At 40.9% G+C, this 26,894-nt stretch overlaps 1 protein-coding gene across 7 annotated transcripts in view; it reads right to left on the reverse strand.

The window, feature by feature from the left end:
- ADGB (androglobin) overlaps positions 1-26,894 on the reverse strand; it is a 133,174-nt gene that overhangs the window by 41,547 nt on the left and 64,733 nt on the right. For 5 of the 7 annotated variants that reach the window (XM_077350486.1, XM_077350503.1, XM_077350477.1 and 2 more), the window contains 12 exons: positions 22,722-22,890; positions 21,067-21,130; positions 20,080-20,182; positions 16,903-17,044; positions 13,670-13,784; positions 12,662-12,829; positions 11,413-11,548; positions 9,821-9,952; positions 7,410-7,503; positions 5,700-5,834; positions 3,837-3,990; positions 2,349-2,536 (listed from right to left, as the gene is read on the reverse strand). In XM_077350486.1, the coding sequence (XP_077206601.1) occupies positions 2,349-2,536; positions 3,837-3,990; positions 5,700-5,834; positions 7,410-7,503; positions 9,821-9,952; positions 11,413-11,548; positions 12,662-12,829; positions 13,670-13,784; positions 16,903-17,044; positions 20,080-20,182; positions 21,067-21,130; positions 22,722-22,890 (1,600 nt within the window). The remainder of the gene's footprint in view (positions 1-2,348; positions 2,537-3,836; positions 3,991-5,699; positions 5,835-7,409; positions 7,504-9,820; positions 9,953-11,412; positions 11,549-12,661; positions 12,830-13,669; positions 13,785-16,902; positions 17,045-20,079; positions 20,183-21,066; positions 21,131-22,721; positions 22,891-26,894) is intronic. The other 2 variants (XM_077350512.1, XM_077350532.1) reach the window with 2 other exon arrangements.

The raw sequence follows: 26,894 nt of genomic DNA on the forward strand, positions 1-26,894 counted from the left end.
AAAAACAGATGGATCTACATGTGTGAAAATTGGCACCTGGAACTGTTTTTGCTTTACAGAATAGGGTTCATAAAACAAAGTTTAGTAGTTTCTGAACATTAAGAGTTGTTTAGTGTCCGATTCGTATTTTGCTTCTTTTACTCCCACTCCCTATTATGTGTTGTTTTTGGTAGGAAGCCACTGACGGGGTAGGGGAGTACTCTGGAAATTCTCTCCACTACAAACTTGCATCATCACCCCCCCCCCCCCATGTTACTGCAAAGAACACAAATTGATGAGCAAAAGTTACAAGTAACTGAAGCACTATTTTTTCCTAAGAATCAAAGGATATTTCAGCAAAGCAGTGAGCAGTGTTGTGGCAGATGTGCAGAGGACATAAAGTAATGAAGGATGTTGAACAGGAAGGTGACTGTGAAGAGCTCCAAGAGGATCTCCACAAAATAGGGGAGTGGGCAACAATGTGGCAAGTGAAGTTCCGTGTTGCTTAAGTGTAAGGTGATGCACCCTGGAACAGAAAAAAAAGCCCACCTTCCAATGTATGTTACTTGGGTCTGAATTTACTGAGACTGAGAGGGAAAGAGACCTTGGGGTCGTTGTAGCTGGATAGCCCAACAGACATGTCAAGCCGGTGTACTTCAGCAGTGACAAGGCAAATTCTATACTGGAGATTATTAGACAAGGGACTGAAAATAGAACAGTCAATATTATATCCCTGTACAGATCTATGGTACAGTCTCATTTGCTATGTACAGGTCTGATCACCAGATCACAAAAAGAAATAGAAGAGCTGGAAAAAGTGCAGAGATGATTAAAAGATCATGGGTCCCTTCAGGAAAGAGAGATTCCAGGTAAGTCTACATTAGACCAGACCATCACTGGAATGAACCATCATCATCTGTGATGCTCCCATGATGCCCAGGGAGATAAGGTGGGAAGATAGCTTTTTTTGCCACCAGGTTATGTGTTATATTTTAATGGGGTTATAATAATTGTTTTATGTGGGGTTTTATTCTGTAACCAGCCATGAGACGGTTTGCGGATAGCGGCGGGTAACAAATCCAATATACTAATACTAATACTAATACTAATACTAATACTAATAATAAAGGGTTGGAACACCATTCTTACAGGGGAGGACTGATTAGGCTTTTCAGTTAAGAAGTTACTAAGGGATATGTGATATGGGTTTATAAAATTATAGGCATAGGTAGAAAGAGTAGACAGAGAACTATTTCTCCCTCTTTCAAAATACTGGAAGCCAGGAACATCTAATGAGGTTGTTGAGCAATAGATTCAGGATGGAAAAAAGAAATACTTCTTGACATAATGAGTGCTTAATATGTGGAATCTGCTGCTGGGGGATGTTGTGAGGGACAACCGTAAAAGGGGTTTAGTTACATTCATGGAAGATAGGAAACCTTCACATTAAGATGAACTAAACCTTTGAATCCCAGAGCCAGGAGGAAATACCAGGAGAAGCTATGGTAGTGTCAGAACTCCCTTTGGTGTTGACTCCAGCCTGGCACTTGACTCCATACCCCTGCCCATCTCTCCCTTGGTGAACTGACTCCCTTGGATTTTGACCCTTCAGACTGGATTTTGGACTCTGAGCTTCCTAAATTATTTTAGGAGCTTCACATTAAGATGCAATAAATCTTTGAATCCCAGAGCCAGCAGGAAATACCAGGGGAAGGCCTCAGCTTCTATGCCTTTTGTTAGCCCTCCAGAGTAACTGTGGTTGTCCATAATGGGAGATAGGGTGCAGGATGAGATGGACAACTGATCTGACCCAGCAGGGATCTTCTTATGAGAAAAATCATTCAAGATGAAAACTAGCATATCAAGGCCAAGACTGAAGTTCACCACTCTCTCCCACACACTTTTCTATATAAAGGATGTTTGCTTTTAAAATTTAAAAATGATGACAATCTGCCTTAGGATGACAATATCAAAGCAGACTGTAAAAAAAACTCAAAGAGTTTATGAGTAGCCATCAACATAGGAAATTTCAATGTATGCTTATGCTTTGCAATATTATTACCTCAATTATATTCATAAGAAAACTTATGAAACTTGAAGTTCACAACTCTCCCTTAGTACTTCAAGCATTTCTTAGACCGTGGAACACATCTTGAAAAATGCAGGCAAATATAAAAGACAAAAGAGATTTAACAGCTGATTTCTGAACTTATTCTGGAATTTCCAGAGGACCCATGTTGGGCCCATTTTACCATGGGCCAACATAAGAATTAATATTTTACTAATTGCATTAATTTAAAATATCCTAAATGTACTTTCAAAACTTAAATGTACACCTCCAATAACATTTGTCATTTTGTGAACTTTACCTGAAGATAATATGCTTATCATTTGGCACATAATAGTCTTTAACTTCCTTAACTGAATACACACTGGTTGCGACCTCACGAATAAGAATGGGAAGGGGCAAGTAGGAACCTATGAGCCGAAGCTTCCACTTCCCACCTGTCACAGGTAAATCACCGGTTTGAACTTCAGCCATGAAGGTATAGCCTTTCTGAAATAAAAGCCAATAATTTTGTCAAAAAGAAGATAATTCAGAAAAGAATTATAGTAGCAATTGCCAATGGCAGTATCATTCCTATTCTTAACATGTCATTACTGAGCAAGAATATTTATTTCAAGGGTTCAATTCCCCTTACTTGCTGGTAAATATATTTAGAATTACAGCCTCTGTACATTCCAGTGTGGTCCTGCAATAAGACATCTACAATATAAAGACTCCTATTTAAGTGTTTGTATCACTATATTTAATAGCAAAAGACTGATCCCCAAGTGAACACCTAAATCTATACCACTTACAGTTACCATTCAGTATTCTGCAAACTCCAAAGATTCTACAGGTTTGTGTTGAATAGAGAAGCAAAAAAGCACGTTACCCAGACTGATGTCAGCACACCAGGTTTGTCTAATGGTGACGCTCTGGGTTTGGAAAAAACTCTGTGATTAGAAACTAATGCTTCCATAGAGTTCTGCACAAAATCCTAATGTTGCCAACCTCAGTGTGCTGATGTCAGCCCACTGAATCAATTTTTGCTCCTCCATTCCCTGCTGCCAGCTCCAAGAGACCTGCCAGCCATATGCATATACCACTTTTCTGATTTTCTTCAATAGATCCAGTGTTCTGATTAGTGTTCCAAAGAATCTTTAATATTCCCAAAGAGAGAAAATATGTTTTGTTCTTGTTTTTTGGCTTTTCTGTCTCAGTACACCTTGAAACCTCAAACAAAGTAATCATTAAGTCTGCAACACATCCTGTATTGTATTTTAAGACTAAAAATTGTAGACCGGGGCTTCTTCCTTATGCCCTGAAACATATTTCACTCTCCCCGTTCTGCCCTCCCTCATCCTTATAGGCCTACTATGCATGGCCGCTGAAAGGACGGCATGGAGAACGCGGAGGAGGAAGAAGCTAAGCAAACCGCTTACGCACGGGACGGAATGCAACGGCGGCAAACCCCAGAGTATCCGATTATGCACGCAGCTACTCCAGAGCCGCTTCTGGTTGCGCCCTGGTCCCGGGAAGCTCCACTTTCTTCCGCATCTCGCTAACACGGCTTTTTCGGCGGCATACGTTGACTCTGCACCCGGTTGCCACCTGCAGCGTGCATAATTGGTGATTTTAGCCACCACCATTCCACCCTGAATGTGGACCTTCCACTCCGTGCATAATGGGCCATAGAGTTCCAAGGAAACTTGCTTGCATACTACTTTGTTATTTTGGTTGGTTCTAAGAAAAAGGTTATGCCCTGACTGTTATTTTAAGAATTGATCTGTACCACGTTTGTATTTCTTACTTTATTCTTTGTATAAAGATGTGGTGCCACTCTAAGGAAGATTTGAGGCATCTCCTTCAGTGTGTCATTGTCCACAACATGCAACACACAAGTAGGTATAGCCGTATATACCTTTGGCACTATGACCATATCTTCTGGCACATAAAACACTTCTCTAAAACAAAATGGAGCAGAGAAAAGGTTAATAATATATCTAAAAGGGATTCATAATAATTATCATGTCCCAGATCTATAGTCATGCAGTTAAGCATAACTTTGCTTCATAGGATTTGAATGGCTGGGTAAGGGGAATAAGATAAGAGAAGCCATATTGGATTAGGCCAGGGGTAGTCAAACTGCGACCCTCCAGATGTCCATGGACTACAATTCTCATGAGCCCCTGACAGCATTTACTGGCAGGGGCTCATGGGAATTGTAGTTCATGAACATCTGGAGGGCCGCAGTTTGACTACCCCTGGATTAGGCACACAATGCCAAAACCCAGGTGCCATCAGGAGTGAGCCAAACTTCAGAATCCCTCCCACTGTCCCCCCCCCCAGACTACTGAGCATCAGAGCCCCAGACATAGTGCTCCATTTCTATGCGAAGGCTAGTAGCCACTGATTGACCTCTGCTCCATATATTTTTATGCTTGTAACTGCCACCACTTCTAGAGGCAGTGAATTCCACATATCAATTACATGAACTACTTCCTTTTATTTGTTCTAAGCCAATAGCTCATTAATTGCTTTGAGTGTCCCAAGTTCTTGTACTGTGAGAAAGGGAGAAAAATACTTTGTTCTCTACCTTCTCTATCCCATACATGCTTTTGTAAACCTCTATTATCAGTTGGCCAAGATAAGAGCCCTAATTCCTTTGACCTTTCTTCATTGGGAAGGTGTTCCGTCCCCATAATAATTTTTGTTGATATTTTTTGCAGCTTTTCCAATGCTAGAATACCTTTTTTGAGGTGCGATGACAGTATTCCAAATGAGGCTATTATGATACTGGCTGATTTGTTTTCAGCCCCTTTCCTAATAATCCCTAGCATAGCATTTTTTACAATTACAGTCACACACTGAGTTGCCATCTTCAGGGAGTTATCTACAATGATTCCTAAGTAATCAGTAGTAGCTTTGTATTTCTACACCAATTTAGCCAATTAGTTAGCATCAGACCTGCCATTACTTCCTGTTTTCTTTGGGGGAAGATGTGGGAAAAGCAGACTGCAGAACAGGATCAAGAGCAGTGGTGGATTGGCCATTATGACCTCTGGGGAAAATGCCAGTGAACTTGTGGGGGTACATCTCTTGAACTCTTCTCCTACAATCCCCTACTGCTATCAGGCCAGCTAAGAGGTGAGCATGTTGGCAAGGATGGCACTGGTGCAAGGACGAAAGAGGTGGGAGCAGTGCTTGTCCTTGCATGACTAGTAAGTCGAAGTGCTTCCAGGAAAAGACAAAAAAACTTCAGCCCTCCCATCAAGTGAAGAGGCAGGGCTGAGCTAGAGGACAAATCATTCCAACAGCTGTTTTGTCTACCAGTGATCAAGAGTTACATTTGCTTTTCATTATAAGGATACAGACAGTCACAAGGAAGATAACAAACCTCCATTCTGGTAATCTGTAGAAGTCAAACTGCACATGCATACAGCCTCAACTCAGAATAGGGTCACAAAGACCTGGTCACCCCCCTTCTTGGTTTTACTAATTAAACTTGAGTTCCCCATGCTGCCTACAGTCTTTGGTTTTTATTCCTACATAATAAGCCACTTCAGGAACGAATGTTGGTTGAAGAGTGTTAAAATATAAGAAAGAAATAAGTGATAAAGTAAATATGCCACTCAATAAAGAAGAAATTCTTGCAAAAATATGCAGATCTCACCTGAACACCACAAACCAAAAATTGGGTGGCTGGTCACCATATGTTACAGTATAATCAGCAAAAGTCGTTTTAGTCCATTCATCTTCACAGCAGCGGTATTTTTGCACAGACTTGCAATTACTTTTAAATATATCTCTATTAAATAACACCACCACAAAAGACAGAAAAACATCCGTTGATATAATCATAAAGATTATTAGATTTCAAGTTTCCTTTACTCTTTATCTGTGATTCCATGCCACATTAGCATGAAGGTTGCATCAATGAATTTTACAGAAATTTTGCAGAACTGTTATAGATGTTGAAACATTTCGAAAACCATTTTTAAATAAAAATTATCACAAGGGGCAGGATCACACATTCTGAAAATGAGTCCAAGGTCATATTTCTCTTAGAATGTGGGAAATGGAGAAATACATGGGAGAGGATTAAATTGTAACAGCAAAACATAACTAGTTTGCCAGTAGAAGGTTCAGGAGCTATTCCACAGTAATAGGCAGGACTAGAATCACGGATCTCCGGGGTCCCTGGTAGGGTTGGGTGCTTTGTTGCCTGAAGCGGCCATTCCCGCCTGAAGCAGCCAGTGCCATGGCACGGGGGGGGGGGGAGGCGTGAGCGCTGGCACACCTCCCCCCTCCCGCACCATGGCGTTGGCTGCTTTGGGCGAAAACAGCCACTTCAGAGGCCAAAGCGCCCAACTCTGCCAGGGACCCTGGACTATCCCAGACTACTATTGACATCTTTCAAGTTAAGCAAACCAGACAGAATATACATTCATTGGAAGACTGAAGTATGTCAGTGGGTGTGCCATCATCCCTATCCCCATGAGAACTATTCATAGCTTGGCTTGTTTCAGGCCATATATAAGAAAAAAGTAACCTCTTAGCCAATTATTACAGCATGATGATTCTTTGAGAAGTCCTTCTCAGTCCCAACACTTGAAACTCTTCCTGAGAGAGATTTATCTATCCTCTCCTGTTGCTATCTTCCTCCACTTTTTAAATTTTATTTGGCATCCCATCAGTGATCCCTCCTAGTGTTTTAATTGTTGTTTTTATGTGTTCGTATGTATTTAGCTCTTTTGTCTCAATGATGTGCATTTTTTGTGAGGAGTTGGTTCTAAACGAGAGCCAGTTTGGTGTTATGATTAGGAGTATGGACTTCTAATCTGGCATGCCCGGTTTGATTCCCCACACCCCCACATGCAGCCAGCTGGGTGACCTTGGGCTCGCCATGGCACTGAGAAAGCTGTTCTGACTGAGCAGTGATATCAGGGCTCTCTCAGCTTCACCCACCTCACAGGGTATCTGTTGTGGGGAGAGGAAAGGGAAGGTGACTGTAAGCCGCTTTGAGCCTCCTTCGGGTAGAGAAAAGCGGCATATAGGAACCAACTCTTCTTCTTCATATTTTATTTTGTATTTTGTATGTTTCAATGTGTTAGCCTCCTTGGTGGCCCTTATGAAGGCAGAAAGGCAGGAAATAAGAAGAATCAAGTCACTGTTATAATTCAACTGGCAGAGATGTGCTTTAAGGATCAGAACTAGCATAGTGACACTCCTCGGCTGTATCTGGCCCTCCAAGGGTTTTTATTGCTTTTGCAGTGTTGCAGGACAATTATTCTGAGGGTCAAGAGAAGAGAGGGGAAAAACTATTCTGAAGGGAATACAGAGTTTAGTTATGTGATCGTACAAAAGCCATAGCACTCATCACCTCAAAAACGTCAATGAATACTGCTCAAAATTCGGCTCAATTAGAGCCCACAACTTTTGAAGTGTTTCTCTGACTTTAATATTTTCCTTGGTACCTGAAAATTTAAAAAGTTCAGAATCAGTAACCTTCTTAATTTGATATTTACACAGTGTGAAATTTGGACTGAAAGCATGTTAAATGTACATAACAACAGGTCAAACTAGATGAGATGCAGGGAGACCCATGATCAGATTTTCTTGTGAGTTTTTAAAGTTTATAAGTGCTGCATGAAGGCATGATACAGATGGGAGTCTAGCACTGGGAAACGCAGGAGTTAATTTCTTACATAGCTTTTCTTGATGCAGATCCTCTCTTTTACTCCAGAGTTATTTGCTGCATGGAAAACAACAGCAGATACTCATGTGATACCTACAGCAAATATAGTTGGGTGGATAGTCCCCCTAGAGATGCTTGAAGTGTGTATGTATGTTTTTAAAAGCCAAGCCTGCAGGAAGATTGGGTTACAAATCTTCCTGCATGTCCCTACATGGAGAACCAGTGCAGTGCAGTGCTCAAGGTTGTTGGACCAGGATCTGGGAGACCCAAGTTTGAATCTGCCATAGACACTTGGTGGGTGACCTTGGGCCAGTCACACTCAGCCTAACTTACCTCACAAGGTTCTTGTGATAATAAAATGGAGGCAAGGAAAATGATGTAAGTCGCTGGGTTCCCATTGAGGAGAAAGATGGGATATAAATGAATTAAATAAATAAATGCATGCCATCTGCTTTAGCTGTTGTTACATAGAGACCAAGGTCATCTGTGTTTTATTAGACTATGTTTTGCAGTACACACTTACACAGTGAATAAGACTGCTAGCATTTAGTTAGGAATGTTTGAGTAGGGTCTGAATGAGTGAGCTGGTTGTCAGTCCTGTTCTCTAAGATAATGACACTGATCTATAGCATATCATCCAATTTTAAAGACTCATCAAGTATGCATGAGTTGTACCACTCTAGATACAGTACATTCACATCGTATCAACATCCTAGAGTTTGCAGTGACAGCCTCCAGCATTCTGTAAGCAATTCAAAGAGCTAGGTTTAAAAACTTTGTCCAGGCACACTTGTCAGCCCAGTTCCTTCCTTATGAACCAGCACAACAATGACCACTAGTAGCCATACGTCATAGCTAGCTAGGTCACTGGCAAACCCTGAGGGTTTTTGGGTTTTTTTGTAGTCCACTTAAGCTCACTGGTGGCCTGTGCCTGAGAAAGGTGCTGGGCTTGCATAAAACCCACATGTGATTATTACAAAAGTTTTTCAATGGTCATATTTTTAGTATGCAATGACTTATTTCTCTTGCTGGGATACAGACTGGTAAACAGGAGTCCTCACTGAAAAATGACAAGAAGCTTGTGTAGTTGGAGAAATAGCAATCAAAAATCAGACTTCTTTCCTGGATTCAACTCCCTGAGGATCATTTGCATGCAACCATCTCTTCAGAATACAATTTGAAAGCCACACACTTGTTATCTTGCCTGCAACCTGGTTCCCTCCTCTCTTTGCAGCAAGCTGTTGTACTTTGGATGTTGCCATCTTGTTGAAGTTTGAAGGAGAGTAAACATGAGGAAATTCTGTGATCAGAATCTCCTATGGCTCTTATTTACCTGGAAGCCAAACAGTTGCCCAGGAAGATAGCATAGGAGACAACATGCCCCCCCCCCCGCCCCCAATCTGATCTGATTCAATTATCTCCTTCAGGTGATGGCATTGATTTTTTTAAATGTAGATAATGGATGTCTGATCTATCACCTCCTTAACCAAATAGCCTCACCTTACAGACTAAACTGCAACTGACTACACGTTCACAACCACATATGTCCAGAAACCTTTGCAGTAACCCCACCTAAGCTGTATGAGGATTCTGTATGAACAAAAAGTTATCTATTTGCAACTTGCTTAAGGTAAGCCAGGGGTGGGCAATTGTTTCGGCTCAGGGGCCACTTTGTGGGAGTGGAGGTTAGCAGAGGGCTGCACCTTTTTAAATGATTGTTAACTCTGCATTTCAGATTAGGTATAAATTGTATCATAAAAATCAATAAATATACATTACATATAATAGTGGTACTTTTTAAAGATGTTCTGAACTGGTCGCTGTGCCTGGTCTATTTCCCCTCCCTGTTAGAAAGACAGTATTTTTTTGACTGTCTTGGCGGGCCACAAAAAAACTCTGTGGCCCACAGGTTGCTATTTGCCTACCCCTGAGATAGGCTACAGAAGAAATGGACTTGAATGAGAGGCTGAAATGAGAGAGATCATTCAGAAGCTAGCAGTGAGGTTACACATATAGGAGCAGAGTTGGCCATTTGAGTAGAAAGGAAGGTAGTGGGAAGAAGGGTATTTGGTTTGTTCCACTGTTAAAATCCTGACCTGGTCTCCTGCCATTAATGATCTGCCTCACGTAAGTCCCTCGCCAAGCAGCCTGTATTATAAGCACAGCAGCCTCTTCTTCAGGCGTGGGCACTCTGTTATGCCACTGAGCAATATTAATCTCTGTCGCATCTAAAAAGAAAAACAGCATGAAAGTCACCTGTCAGAAAGACTGTACACTGAAGTCAGGTTTGCCCCAAACATGTATTTATTTAGAATATTTGTATGCTGCTTCCCCAAATCTGTTCAAGTCAGCTTGCAACAATTTAGATCATGCAGTAAATGGGGGAGGGGGGAGGTCTACAAGGAAGCTGTAGAAAAATAAAACTCTTTTACAAAAAAAATCACAAACATGTCAGAAGGTTATGAAAAGAAAAATAGAGACATTTTCATTTCCTTCAAGCCCCCAACAAGTGATCAAAACAGTCACAATTTTATCAGTGCAAAATTTTTGATGAAACATGCCTCTTCAGCCATCTGAATTCTAAAATCTGACATTGTTTGGGGAGGGGAAATGGAGGATACTTTTCCACCTTATATTTGATGTGTTCACCACTCTTGTCATACAACAACTCAGATGTGATAGTATTTACACTTAGTAGTTTGGGAGCATAAAATGCAAAGCTATTTTTCACTAAGTTACTTTTGTATTGAGTGCCAGACACATGTCTTGCAAGTTCAAGTAAGTGATGCACTGTTCTCTTTGTGTCACAGACTAATGAAAACTGAAATCCAATTAAAGTTCAAGAATGTGTATATATATATATATATATATATATATATATATATATATATATATATATATATATATATATATATATATATATATATATATATATATGACTCAGATATTTCTCTAGTCTTGCACAGTGCTTGCATGACTGTATTGGTGTTGGAGTAATTGGACACTCCAGAGTACAGATAGAAATAGTGTTTTTTGAGCACTTAGATGCTCTAAAAAAACTTTAGTCAAAAATGTAAACTTTAATTTGCTCTGACATCTAGGAATTTATATTTTAGAGTATATGCCAAGCTCCTGAGATGCTTATCCTTTATATTCTGCACACATCAATCATGGCTGAACCCAACAGCACAGTGGCCACTTGGCCAACTGTGGGACATGTCCCTGGTGAGTCCTCCTCCTTCTGGGTACATGACAGTGGAATGGGGAGCAAGTCTTTTTACAGGGCTGTTTTGGCCTCCCAGTCTATTCCTGTTTCCTCCCTCCCTCCTAACCATGGTATTGCTTTACAGAAACCAAGGCATGGAAATATTCTTGTAATTGCCTAGTAAACCCCAAATGCCACTAATAGTTCAATGAACATTCTTTTCTTAAAGGAAAAGGTTTTGTTTTTGTTATTTGGAGGCATTTAATCTCCCGGCTGCAAAATGGAGATGGAGGCAAACCAAATATCCAATTTCCCGCTCTATCAAATATCCTCTATAAATATACTGATCCCCACCTAATAATTATTCATGTGTGTCTGGCTTGTGCATTATGAATGGATGGAGTTTATGACATTCAGTTGAACTTTAGCTTCACTCCAAATTAACAATACATTAGGATCAACATGGTTTTTTTCATACATTACCTGAAGATACATTGTCATCAACAGACGCTTCACTGTGTTTAAAATCCAAAGTGAAACATTTGTAAGCAAATTCATAGTTCGGAAGAACATTTCCTGACGTTTGTTTAATCAAATGCCAAAAGGAACTATTGAAAGCCTGAAATGGAAAAGAGAAATAAAATCAGCAAACTTTTATGAATAAATATTGCTGGAGTTGGTTGTTATGGGTTTTCCAGACTATGTAGCTGTGGCCTGACAGTTTTAATTCCTGACGTTTTGCAAGTAACTGTGGCTGGCATCTTCAGAGACAGAACAGGGTAAGATGGGAATCTTTGTGCTAAAGTATAGAATGTATGAACAGTTGCTGGATATTTTATTTACTTCTCAAGAGGAACTCCACTTTGGCACAGGAAGAGCTCATCCATGTGGGATGGTTTTGCCTGGTGCACCCTATCCGCCCTGGATTTTTGCCTATAGATGAGGCAGCTGAGGCGGCAAGGTTCTGGCACGGTCTGTAGGCCAACTGGAACATTTTTTGTTCCTTCTGGGATGTCATAGTTGGGAGTGGAGTTGGGCTTGGATGGCCTGTCCCTTCCCTGCCACATGGGCCTGCCCCATTATAGTCCCCATTGGCACCCGGGGCAAAAAAGAGAACACAGATATATCCATATTCCCTTATTGCGGGGCTATGGAGGGCCTGAGTTGGATGCCTTATCTGGCACCGACATCATCTAGAAGTGGGCATTAGCACTGCAACCAGATGAGCGCTGGCACAGGCCTAATTCCCTATGTGGAAAAGGTACCAAATAAGACAGAAATATGATGTGTTAAATCTCCCCTGAAGAAGTAAATAAAATACTCAGCACCTGTTCACATAATCCACATTTTGGTAGATTCCCAACTTGCTGTGTCTTACTTCTGAAGATGCTAGCCATAATTACAGGCAAAATGTCAGGGACTAAAACTACCAGGCCATGGCCACACAGCCTGGATAACCCACAACAACCAGTTGGCTCTGGCTGTAAAAGCCTTCGATAATTAATTACTGGAGTTCATACTCATTATTTTAAAATAAAATATATGCACACAGGTCTGTATCTTGTCAGCACTCAACAAGAGATGAACCATAGTTGTCCCTGCTATGTGAGATACAAATTGTGCAATTAAATAATCAGGAGATTACAACTAATGAACTACGTTTAAAAAAAACACCAATCATTTACAGAAGAACATGGAAATTCCTTATAATTTAACAGAAACAAAAATTCACCTTGAAGTGTTCTCTAACTATTCCTGTTCCACAGAGGCCAGGAGGGCAGTGTGTTAATTCTAGCCCCCTCATGGCTCTGGAAAGATCCGGCCAGTTTCCAAAATTATTTAGCACATTCCCAATGGCTTTCATGATAGCTGTGGCTTGCTCTATAAACCGGAAGCTCTCCTGAAGACAAAATGCATGAACAACCATAAATCAGAATTATTTAAGATCTACAAACATTCCAACAATAAATACAATCCTATAAGAATAAATGAAATTATCACATTTGTCTCCATTCTCATGCTGGTATTGGGTAATGCTTATTAGGTAGTGCTGTTTGTAGCAGCATTATTGCTGATTCTCATGGTGTGGGAAGCCAGAATATATATTTATGAGAGTTACATATAAACTTTAGAACTCCGCTCCTTCCCCAACATTCCCACAATTTAGCTACAACTGTAATAAAATCTGTAGCCCAGTAAAAAAATCCACATGCAAATATGATCACCAAAATGCCTGGGAAAAACTGTGCTGAAAAACACAAGACTGCTAAAATAGTAAAGGCTGTCTGTTGTTCAACAAAAGAAGTCCAACATCTCCTTGGGCATGCCCCATGTAGCTCTTTGCATCCTGACCTTTGCTTTAATTACACTAACCACATTGACTAGAATCAGCCGCAACTCTGCCTGTGAACTTTTGGAGGCTATCCTTTCTTGTGCCATTTATACAACTTAACAATAGCAAGAGGAGGAAATATCAGTTCACATCACATTACATTTTTTTGTCCTGTTTGAATTGCACAAGAGACAAAGCTTATATTTTGCGCCTGTATAAACGAAATATATAACAATGATTACAGAATGGATTCCTTTTCTTATACTGAATGTAAAAAGTCTCTAGAATACTGCAGCATGACAGCTTTGGTGCATTGCTTTCCAAAACCAAAAAGAGGAAAAATGTTAGAGCTCTCTAAAGTCAATGGTGATCAATGAATATAGCTCCAGTTGCTATGGTAACCACTACCTTGTCAAGAATTGGCAGAACAACATCCTCTTCACCAAACACACATGGCACCATACTGCACAGATGGATATGGTGCCCTATGGGAGAACTTGCAGTCAGGAGTAACACATGGCGCCTACATTTAAAAAAACAAGCACACAAATGAGCTAATTTACAATTATCACTGTATTTCTAAACAATCTCAATGCAAGTGAAACTCTCATTTATTGACTGCTTTTGTGTCAAAAGATTTATTGTACAGAACAAAATAAAGGTTATTTGGTTGATCATAGAAGGGCAGTGCTAGATTCTAAAGAACTATGAAGGGAGTGGGTTCCTAGAAATATTTGAAATAGTTCCCCCAACTTTTCTCTTCAATAAGGCCCCAAGGTGGTTTACAAAGAACAATTTAAATAGACAAAATAAGTTTATAATAAACTATATTCTGGTCTGGTCCTGCATTTACTGGGGCAGCTTGTTCAGGGCCACACATGATAAGCCATAAGTGAAGAGCCCCAAACCAAGGCTGCAATTACTAAGGGTCAGCATGACTTTCTCAAGAACAAGTCATGTCAGACTGACTTTATCTCTTCTTTTGAGGAAGTTACTACCTTGCTGGATCTTTGGAATGCTATGGACATTGTTTACCTTGATTTCAGTAAGGCTTTTGATAAGGTTCCACATGGTATTCTTACTGGCAAGTTGGTAAAATGCAGTATGGATCCAATTAGTTAGGTGGATGGAGAACTAGTTGACAGATTGCACCCAAAGAGTGCTTGTAGATGGTTCATCATCTCCTTGGAGAGGAGTGAGGAGTGGAGTGCCTCAGGGATCTGTCCTGGGCCCTATGTTGTTCAACATAGGCATAAATGATTTGGATGAAGGAATAGAGGGGGTGCTTATTAAATTTGCAGATGATACTAAACTGAAAAGGGTGGCAAACACACTAGAAGACAGAATGAGGATACAGGATGATCCTGACAGGCCCAGGAAAACTGGGCAAAAATAAATAAAATGATTTTTAATAGTGAAAAATATAAAGTTCTGTATTTAGGTAGGAAAAATCAAATGCATCACTATAGGATGGGTGAGACTTGCATTGGCAGTAGTACATGTAAAAAGGATTATAGTAGGGATCTTAGTAGACCATAAACTGAACATGAGTCAACAATGTGACTCAGTAGCTAAAAAGGCAAATGGGATTTTGGGCTGTATCAAACGGAGTATCGTGTCCAGATCACATGAGGTGATGTTACTGCTTTACTCCACTCTGGTTAGACCTCCTTTGGAGTACTGTGTTCATTTCTGGGCACCACAATTGGAGATTGTGACGAAATGTAGAGAGAGCTTCGTCTGTTTAGCCTGTAGAGAAGGCAACTAAGAGGTGATTTGATAACCACCTTTAAATACTTGAGGGACTGTCATATAGAAGATGGAGCAGAGTTGTTTTATGTTGCCCTAGAGGGTCAGGCCCAGAACCAATGTGTTGAAATTAATTTAAAAGAATTTTTGGCTAAACATCTGGAAGAAGTTTGTGACAGCAAGAGCCGTTCCTCAGTGTAACAGGCTTCCTCAGGAGGTCTTCTTTGGAAGTTTTTAAGCAGAGGCTAGATAGTCATCTGACAGAAATGCTGATTTTATGAACTTAGGCAAATTGTGAGTAGGTTGCAGAAAGGATGTTCCAGTGTTTGTCTCTTGTGGCCCTTTCTTGCGTACCCAGGGAACTGCTAATTGCCGCTGTGGGTAGGTGAATTTTCTCCAGGCCAGGCTCAATTCTGGAGATTTTTGGTGGAGGGATCACTTGAGCATGAAATTAGGGTCACAGTGGGTGGGCAGGTAGTTGTGAGTTCCTGCATTGTGCACGGGGTTGGACTAGATGATTCTGGAGATCCATTCCATCTCTATGATTCTAAGACAGTACAGCTATGTACCTTATGCCTCTAGCCATGCCTAGTCTTTAATACATGAAATATGGGGAAGGGGGAAGAACCTTAGGCTGGATCTTAAACAGCTGGCTGTGTCATTCTCACCAGCAGTCCCCAACCTTCATCTGGTCAGGGACCACCTCCGGGGGTGGGGGAGAGCCAGCGGCCCGGCTGCCGCAGTTGCTCAAAAATGCGCACGCGCAGAACTGCCACACATGCGCGTTTTGGCCACCAGGGGGCGATAACACGCATACCCAGAGTTGCCGCGCATGCGCGTTTTGGCCACCAGGGGGCGCAAACGTGCATGCGCAGCAGTTCCGCGCGTGCACATTAGCGTTGCTGGCGCGCCAGCTGCCGCGCCGGCCTCTTCCCCTTTGCGGCCTGGTACCGGGCCGCAGACCGGGGGTTGGGGACCCCTGATTCTCACAATTCCCTTCCCTCCTGGAGTGCTGTTGACACTTTCCATTTCAGTCCACACCCTTCCTGCAAAGCCATTCTTGAAGACTGAGGAAATGTTGGAAATAGCATGTTTTGTGGTGCATGGTAGTACAGGCAAGAAGCAGCAGAAATTGTTTTCTCCTCCGCTGCTTGAGGCATGCTTGCACAAGGCTACATGCAGGAGGAATGTCTGCCAATTTCCTATCCTAGCTAGTCTACTATATCCTATGCCATTCCCAAACACTGCCCCTTCCCTCAGGAACAGCAAAATTCCCTTTCACAAAGTCACTCCATTCACCGTTCTTAAGGCTCTAACCCAACAAAAGAAGCATAATATGAAGCACTGCTAGGCCAAATTGGCATCTCTTCTATTTATTGGCAAGTTATGTGAAGTAAATATTTATAACTGCGTACATGTGATACTTAAGTTTTCTGTTCTGACTATGAGCATGAGCTGGGAAATCTGTTATTTACATTTTTCCTCAGCCAAGTACTTAATAGCCAGAAGCCAATCACTATCCATTCAGTTCCATCCCCTATTGTGCAATAAAGAATAATACTTGACTTGTTGTCAGTATTATAAGATAGGAAGGAAATGCTCACTGAGAATGAACTTGAAATCAGGAATCTCCTGATTCAAATCACAGCTCTCCTGTGAACTCACAAAGCAGCTTGAGCAAAGTCACCACTGATAATCCTCAGCTCTCCACATCTGAGTTTGTAATGTGAACATAATGTCATAGACCAACTTTATTAACGGTAGTTTAAAGATTAGTAGCATAATATGTATGAAGTGTGTTGAGCACTCTAAAACACTACACCGGTGCTAAGTCATCACTATTATCATGTCTTAATGGCTGTGCTAGAAAGATGTAGCAGATTGGCACATACCCAGGAGGGAGATTTATCATAGCAGCTTTGGTGGCATATGTATGGAGCTTTAAAATTAATTTTCCTGGAGCCAGGTCCTTCCATGAGAATTTTTCAACCAAGAGAAAGCCCTTGGGTATAATATGGTAATCTTTTTGTCCAACTGTTAAGAAAAAAAGTGTATACATAACAATGGTTACAATCATCTGTACATATATAGAAAGCCGAACATGGATGATGGGTGGAGTTGGGACTCATCGCGTACCTGACTGGCAGTCCATCTAATGAATGGCCAATCAGGCAGGCTTCTCTACCCCTGATTGGCTGTCCGTCCAACGAACAGCCAATCAGGTAAACAATCCTGCCCCTAGCTGCATCCCCCTCCAACTTTTTCCAAATGGAAGAAGTGCCAGCTCGGTGAGTAGGAGCTGGGAGGGGGGTGGAGTTCCTGGGACTGTGGCCCCATGGGGGGTGGGGAACCTCTGTCAAAGGATGGAGGGAACCTCTGTCAATGGTCGCCCATACCCTGAGCAGCCATGGCCTTGCTAGACCGCAGCAGGGCTGCCTGGGGGGGATGGGAAGGAGTAGAATCCCAGGCAGCACTTCTTCCTGCCACCCTGAAAATGCCCACCAAGGCCACAGAGGCTTCAGAGGGCTTCTTCGGGGCTGGGGGGGGGGCTTGACTGGCCTTCCCAGGGCAGAGGTGGGGTGGGTGACCCTAGCGCCCATTGTATTTTGCAATGCAATGGGCGTGCTGCTAGTACTTTAATAATACATGATACAGTCTCAGAATCACAAAAACTTCCATCTTTAGATTTTTGTATGCACAAATTTTTGCGTATACACATAGATATATATATACATGCATACATACATACATATTCATTCCTTTCTGTTGCCATCTTCTGCCAGTGGGTGAAGGCTTCTTTGTTTCATTTGCGATGGCAAATGATCCCTTCTTCCTAACCAACATTTTAATGTTTTATATGCATGTCTTAATTGATTTAATTGATGGTGTGTATGGAGGAGTGATTTTAATGATTTTTAAATGTTTATATATGTTTTAAATTTATAGCTGCCTTGGTGGCAAACAAATTCTGTAAATACATATCTTCTATCTATAAATGTAAATACACATGTGCATGTACCACTCAAATGTAACCCCAAGATAATGTGTAGTTTTAACAGTAACTTCAATATGGCCAGTGCTATGCTCTATTACTGGGCTACTGACTTAAATGGAAAGATCTGCTTTTATAGTCCTATTTGGCCTACAAATACAATTACCATGTAGCCCATTAATTCCTTTCTTTCTCCTATTTGCTCTAGCCACAGGCAGATCAACATCACTAGGTGACAGCTTGGGTGTCAGCATCCCAGCCAAGAATGCCAAAGAATACTTACTGGCTCAACTCAAATTCTGAATAGGAAGCATTGCTAGTTAGGCAAGGCCAAGTAGAACTATAAGAGAACATCCTGACATTTAAGTCGATAGCCCAGTAATAGAGCATAGTATTGGTCATACTGAAGCTACTACTCATTGTCTTGGGGTTACATTTTTGCAAACCAGTGATATTGCAAAGGATCCAATTATTTCAAACACTGAAACACTGAAAAAAAAGATTGTTGATGTTGATGTGCTCTGATCTAAGCAAAAAGGGCCTGGCTGAAACTGAGTCAGCCTTCAAATAAAAGAGATTCAGTCTTAAAACCTTAAAGGATGCAGACATTTACATGTCCGTTTGCCTGTCATATACACAGGGCCCTGTTCTGAACTTCTTCAAACATGCAGAGAAAAGACATATGACTATAGAAGGGAGGGACTGTATTTCTAAGTGCCTTTGTCAGTTTGCTTATTTTTTAGGGCAAGGAATTTTCCTTAGGTGTCTAATGGTGCTGCACTCAAAGTGGACTGGTAAGTGATCAGGTAGGAGATTGCCAAACTGTCCCTTGAGAGGCCAAGGATGGCAACGGGGCCAATGCAAGATGCAACACTCAGAAAGTGGCCAAGGAGGATACTTAATGGTCAGCTCCTCTTTTTCAGAAGTCTATGGAAGGAACAGAGTGCGGTAAATACCCTCTCTCTCCTAGCTTGGATGTACTAGCAGGATGTAAGGCAGTGATGGCAACAGATAAGGGTGTGGGCTTCATGTGAGGGGCTCTCCAATCACAGTTGAATTACAGCCCATTTATTTTGCCTGTCAGTCTCACCATTTAATCTTGGGATATAGAAAAATAAGGCTGACATATCTCCAAAAGGCACTAGTGATGAGGAAAGCACAGAGAGATAAGAAGGAGCTGGGAGAAGAGCTATTGGCTTTGACCCCCCACCTCCATAGGTTGATATGATGTATATGTGTATATAGTACAATCTGCTTCCTCCATTTTTTAGACTAGGCACTGGATGGACACAGGCTATACACATACAGCTTTCATATATGTAGTTTCAGTGCATGAGGAATAATCAACATATGGAGGCTGGGTGAAACTAGCACAATTTCAGTAAGAAAATTTGCTCAGGGTTTGGGAGTCATTTCTTAGGTTCTTTTCACACAGTGTGACACCTCATTGTCACTGCAAATGCCAAGGTATTCAAGCAGCAGCAAATGAGCCTTCACACAGGGAATCCTTTCTTCTTTCCCCTTGTGCCTGACGTTCCTTGCTCCCCATCACCAGAATAATCTTTGCTGACAAAAAAAAATGGCAGTAGGCATACTACTACAGTACAATGGCACCATAATCATATTTCTACTACTGTTTTTTTATGGAGGTGACAGTATACCACAGGATTGGGTATTGAAATCCACACATCCATATGGATGCCAAACCTGCTTTGTGTATAATCTTCCTAGAAACATAGCATTGAAGCTCAGGAAAATCCAGAGAGTAGACAACTGCACAATGATGTCATTGGACAATGCCCCTTCTTCAGTCTTTAGGGGAACCCAGAGCAAAACCTGGATCTGGATTTTTGAATGAGGCTTTGCACTCAGTAGCATGCAAACATTTCCATTCATTATTCGAAGGCAAAAAGTAAGAAATAGCAACAGGGCTTCCAAGGACTTCGTAAAATGGATGAAATAACACAGAGAAGGCAAACAAAGAAATAATATTGAAGGGAGCACTAATTGGCTGCCTTTGAGTACCCCTTGGAGGAATCCAGGAGAATTAATATTTGCTTTCTGCTTAATAGCTTACCTCCTGAATCTCCCCAGTGTACTAATGCAGAAAAACTAACTAGAATTTCAATAGGTTTCAGACTGTCCACACACAAGTAATAGGAGACACGATCATCTACCATCTATAAGGAGAAAAGGGATTCATGTTTAATTTCTGTCCAACATTGCAGTAACTAATATTTGAGTTAGGTTACAAATTTTGTGATCAAAAGATATAAACACTGAAAGGTTCCACACTCTTTGTTCAAGGTGTTTTCTTTTGCACATCTCTCAGCAATTAATATCAGTTTTAACCCATCAACAAATGTTTAAATTTTATATATGCTTTCTTGAACTATTGGTTTTAATCTTAGGAAAACAGCATCATAATGAAGTAATTGGATTGAGAGTTCTGCAACTGAACGTTAAGTAATTACAAGGAAGTTATTAATTACAACAAAAGCCTTGAAATCAAATTTGTTTGGTAGTAAGTCCTCAAAGTGAACTAAATTTTTGATTTGCTTAAAACATCACAACTGAATTGTCATGCTAACACTGAGGGAAGGGGCAACCACAGGCACCACTCTGAGCTCCTGCATAGGAGGGTAGATAAACATGCTCCAAATATTTGGAGCATGTTTATCTACCCTCCTATGCAGGAGCTCAGAGTGGTGCCTGTGGTTGCCCCTTCCCTCAATGTTAGCATGACAATTCAGGAGAACAGATAATGTATTTTATTCCACTGTATTGCACAAAGCAATTTGGTGATAATAGTTGTTCTTTGAAGTATCTTTTTATCATTTGTTATTACTTTAGGGATCAAACTATTATTGCTTTTACATTAAACTACTTTTGATCTGATGGTAGAGGTTTTAACGTCAATCACTAAGCTTTATTCTTTCTTATGCTGGCCGGCTGGTCTAAGTAATGTTATATTGGTTAACAAAATATATTTAAAGCACTCAGGTAAATTATGATTTAGCGTACTGGTTACATAGAGATAAATAAACACAATTTATACACTTACCCTAAAATCTGATTTCTGATAGCTGTAAGCATAAGTACTGGGTTTATGGAAAACATATATATTCCTAGATGGGAAATAAAGAACAACGTGCTTATTTAAGCATTAATTATGAACAGATATCTTACTTGTGTCACATTTTGTTTAATTACAAGGATGTTGACTCACACAGCCACTTGGTCTCTCTTATCATTGTTCAGCACTGGCAGATTACAGCAAATCAAACTTTGTAACTGGCAATAATTTCTAAATAAAATAATTCCAGGGGCAATATCTTCAGCTGATGACGAATGAGATATTTGCTGACACTGATCCTTATATAACACAAGGGGTTGCTACCTTTGCATTGGTTACAAGAAAAATTCGAACTGGCCATTCGGCAAATACCATAGTCTTTTTAAACAGCAGAGATGTAGAATGTACGGCTAAAGAGAGGAATGGGAAGGCGACTGTAAGCTGCTTTGAGCCTACTTCGGGTAGGGAAAAGCGGCATATAAGAACCAACTCTCCTTCTTCTTCTTCTTCTAAACTACATTTTATTCTATTTTAGCTGATAATTGTGATCGTTTAAATCCTTGCCTTGTGATTGCCTTGAATCTATTTACTGTACTGTGTATTTGAACTTGTGCTGGCCTATGGCATAGTGCAATAAAGTTTACTGATACTGGTAACTGGGAATATAATTTCTCTGTCCCTGAGAACATAAAGAGAAAATCTTCTGAAAATCCTGATTGTGACCCCCTCCCCCTTATGACTAGTTGCCAGATGTGAGTTCCCCTCCCCTAAATGAGAGAGGAAACCGGCTTTTAGAAAATATTTAGTCAAAGAAATTTTATATTTTATGCTTTATTATCTTTGCGACACTAAACTCACAATCAATTGTAGCTTTAATTTTTAGCTTGAGCTTTTTCTGTGCCTCAGAAGAGAAGTCAAGTAAAAATTTATTGTACGGTCAAAGACCAGCAAAGTGCCTCAGAAGCAACATCTCTAAACACTGAAGCTGCAGATGCAGAAACAGCAGCATATTGTCAGTCAGACATGTTGGGTATGATTGACAATAAATACTTTAGCTCACCAAGGAGTAATGTAATAAAGAACTGGGCCATATAGAATATTAACAGAGCAATTCCTTAGCTAGTTACTCCAATCTTAACCTATTAGAATCAATGTGCTTTGACTGGAATAATTGCATGGGGTCACATTGGTTAGGCTTGGATCCAGTTAACAAATGGTGCTGGCAAATGTGGATTTTCTTGCACTATCTTCTCACAGATATCTCTCAACTGGAACTACGGGACCAGGATGGACAAATAACTACAGGGGGGAGTGACTGTAGTGAGAAGGTGGAAAGCAGCCAAATTACTCCTCCTTCCTCTTCCATTTGCTGAGCAGTACTTGTAGAAGAAGCCACCTCTCTTCCTAATTCACCCTCATTCCTGCAATACCCCCCACCAGCCCTTCTGCCTTCTCTTTGCCTACTTACACAGCTTTTTGCCCATGTGGGTTCCCTCTAACTTGTGACATCAATTTTCTGAGGATTGAAAGGTGCTGCAAAATGACAGGGAAACATCTGTGCATCTTCTGATAATAACTGACTCCAGCATTAATGTTGGAAACATACAACACTATAAATTAGATAGCATTACAATATTTCTTACTGAAAGCAAGTACAGAAGTCTTCATAGTCAATCCATATTTCTTTTGAAATAGGATTCTTTTCTGTCTCAATTTCTTCCTGAGACTTATTTAACAAATAATTGCCTAAGCCAGGATCAGTTAATTCCAAGGTCTGGACAACATCACTACTTATTTTTTCATTTGATTCTTCTGTAAAGGTAAGAAAGAATTACAGAGAGATGTCCGTAAGTTAAAATTATCCTCAAAAAAGATTGTATTGTACTAGTGAACTTGAAAGACATGCAAAAGACAAAGTCTATAATGTTTTAACAGATTAGTAAAATAGAAGACTAAGAGATGTCCAGCCTATGCCTACCATCAACTTAGTCATCTCCTCCCTAAGCAGAAGGCTTGAGAAAAGCAACCGTTGAGTTATTGGTGAGACAAGTAGACAGGAACACAAATTAAACATTGTGATGGCAATAATTAATGTGCAGTCACTTGTTTTAGATAAGGTGTAGTCAACCTGTGGTCCTCCAGATGTCCATGGACTGGCAGGGGCTCATGGGAATTGTAGTCCATGGATATCTGGAGGAGCACAGGTTGACTACCCCTGTTTTAGATGATATCTTGCTACATTTTTATGGATTTGGGTAAATAACTGGAATTTTCTCAGTGTGTTTTGTGTTAATCTGTTTGATGTTTGCTTTGTGCTAATCTGTTTTGATGTTTCCTTTGACAAGGAATTTTTAAATATGTTGTTTTCGTTAATAATATTTCCTAACAAACAAAGACATTATGGATTTGTATAGATCAAACTACTAAAATCAATTAGTTTACTTTGCTTGGTTAAGAGAGTTTTGCGTCTTTGAAACAGAGAGCTACGGGCTTTGTGGGAGCTGTCGGCTTTCTGCAGGGCCTGCAAGACGAAGCTCTTCTGCCAGGTCTATGGCTGAGGCTGTTTTAGCAGGAAGATCTGGTGGGCCCCCCCTTAGGAAGTATGCCACCCTTAGACCATCTTGGGAGTCAACTGCTGACATAGCCCTCTGCTGCCAGTGGCAGGTGTCTCTTTATGGGGAAGGACTGTTTTTCTGCCATGCTGGGGTTTTGTATCATTCTATTTTGTTTTAATGGCGTTTTATTATTGTGGGAATTTTATGTTGTAACCCGCCAGAAGCCGGCATGCAGAGAGTGGCGGGTAAGAAATACAATTACTACTAGTACTACTACTACTAATCTTGGCAACTTGTTTAACAGCATAGCCTGGAATACACATTTATTTTATTTATTTTATTTTATTTATTCATTACAGTTTATACCCCCCTCCCTTGCAGCTCAGGGCGGTTCACAGGGAACATGAAACCAATAAGATATATACAATGTGGATTTAGTAACTGTATCAAACAATAGTAACATCAATAACACCAATCAATAACACTAATATTGGAAAATGATCAGCATTTCCCATAGGTTTTCTACCGCTGGATATGTAAAATGGGATTCTGCAGGTGAGCCTGAAACAGGAACTCAATACATCCATGCACAGATTTTTTAACATTAACTCCTTACTCTAGATGAAACACTACACTGCTATGAACTATTATTTTATTTATTTATTTATTTATTACATTCATATAACACCCTTCCCTGAGGCTCAGGGCAGTTTACATACAATATAAGGAACAGGAACATTACAGAAAAATTGGTAACCATAAGTAACATGAAACAATAATAAATAGTGGGAACAGTAAATTTATAACCACGACATATGAATGGATACATAATTGGTCGGTTCAGGCGTTGTAGTTCACAGGAGGGAGGTTCGGGGGCCCAGTGGAAGGTGTTCTTTCCAATTGACCTCAACCAAATGTCTGGCAGAAAAGCTCCCTTTTGCAGGCCCTGCAGAACTGCTCTGGGTCCATTAGGGCTATGATCTCCTCTGGGAGCTCATTCCACCTGGTGGGGGTCAGGATGGAGAAAGCTTCAGCCCTGTCTGAGGTCAAGTGAGCTCCCTTTGGGCTAGGGATCACCAGCCAGTTGGAGGTGGTGGAGCATAAGGCTCTTTATGTTCAGCAGTGCCATGCTAAGCAGAGTTATATCCTTCTATTGAAATCAATGAACTAGGCATGGGTGGTTCAGCTCGGATAAACCTAAAAGTGCTGATTTGGGTACTTTTATGGTTCATTTGAGCCGAACTGCCCATTCCCTGCATTCATATGGTCCGAATCAGAGTGACTGAATAACAATACAGCCCGGATTTGGTCTGTTTAAATGCATCTCCCCTGCTTTCTCAGGCAGTGCCTGAAAAAGTGTGTGTGCATGAGGGGGGGGGGAGTGTGCATGAAACAGCTGATGACAAGCACCCCACCTGTTCCTTTTAAATCCCTATTTAGCTGGAGAGGGGTTTATAGGAAGCAGGAAGGGCACCTGTCATTTTCATCTGTTCAGTGTACCGTCCACTCCATTTAAATGCTCACTTCACCTTCGTAGGCTGCCTGCAAATGTGGGGCAAGCATTTAAAGGGAGCAGCCAGCAGGCCCAATAGCTGATAATGACTAGTGCCCTGCCCACCTGTCATTATCAACTATTTGGCACAACAAAATTTGAGTCCTGTGGCACCTTTAAGACCAAGAGTTTTCGTATGCATACACACTTCCTTAGATAATGGAACAGGGATCATAAGACTACGGATATAAGGAGAAAGTATATTAGTAGCAAATTAGTAAACAAAATCATAATGTCCAAAATATGCAGCATGGTAATGCTTTACTAGAAAAGCAAATTGGTACTTTGGGTTCAATTATCGTTTACAAAAACTTTGGCTATCCAAAGCTGCAGACTACCACTTTCACCTCTAGAGGTCTCTCTGTATCCACACTGAAATATACTGACCATGAACACTTCCTAGCATTAGACCTGAGAACAGGAGCGCAGCTGACAAACATCTTTAAAACTGCAGCCAACCAAGGTTTTGGATATACTGTATTACCACTACGTGATGCTTCATAACTGTCAAGCTAGCACGGCTTAATTTCCCCAGAACCATATAAACAAGAATAGCTACACAAAGGTATAATCTAAGAAAACATTGAGGGAATTGTGCATGTTTCTGAAAGCTGGCCCAGGATCACCCAGCAGGCTTAATGAGGAAGACTGGGGAATCAAATCCAGGACTTCAGATTAGAGTATGCCATTCTTAACCATTACACCATACTGGCTACAACATGAATATAAACTAATAGCCAGTGTTCGCAGAAAAGCTAAAGCTCATATGAGCTAAGGCTAGCGAGAGATGGTGAACACAAACCAAAAATAGCTGTTTGATTATGTTTGGGGCAGACTAATCTGAAGAAGTGGGTTTGATTTTCCACTCCTCCACATCTATCCTACTGGGTGACCTTGGGCCAGTCACAGAACTCTCTAACCCCACCTATCTCACAAGGTGCCTATTGTGGAGAGAGGAAAGGAAAGAGATTGTAAGTTGCTTTGAGACTCCTTAAGGAAGAGAAAAGTGGGGTAAAACTCTTCTTCACAATTCAAGTCTGGTGGCACCTTAAAGATCAACAATATTTCCAGGGTATAAACTTCCAAGGATCAACAGGATATGGTGCATCCACTTCTAAAGATGCTTACTAGGAGACCTCAATAAACATCAACCAGATTAAAATGGTCTGTTTGTGAGCAAAGTGACCGAAGGGGTGGTTGCTAGAAAATTTCAAGCTTTCTCAAATGAGATAATCTGGTTTTGGGCCTGGTTATAGGACTTGGTCACCCTGGTAGATAATCTGCTCCAGAGGATGAACAGTGGAAGTACAACACTGCTGGTTCTCCTGGACCTGTCAGCAGCTTTCACTGCTGGACCACCTTTGTCGGTGAATTGGAAGCACTGCTCTGTGGTGGTTCCAGTCCTACCTACTCTTATCTTGCATTTGCAGCTGATCCCAGGGAGGCTCTAGAAAAACTGAACCTAGTGCCTGGAGGAGACTTTGGAGTGGATGTGGCATAATAAATAGATGCTTAATACTGACAAAAGTGCTACTGGTGAGTGGAAGGTCTGAGCCATGATTTAAGATGTGTCATCTGTTCTGGATGGAGCTGTACTCCTCTTGAAGGAAAAGGTGTGCAGTTTGGGACCCAGGCATACAGCTGCATAAGCAGGTGGCAACTGTGGCCAAGAGCTTCTTCTACCAGCTTTGATTGGTTAGCCAGCTGAG

Source organism: Paroedura picta, chromosome 1 (assembly GCF_049243985.1).
Source record: "Paroedura picta isolate Pp20150507F chromosome 1, Ppicta_v3.0, whole genome shotgun sequence".
Lineage (NCBI taxonomy): Eukaryota > Metazoa > Chordata > Lepidosauria > Squamata > Gekkonidae > Paroedura > Paroedura picta.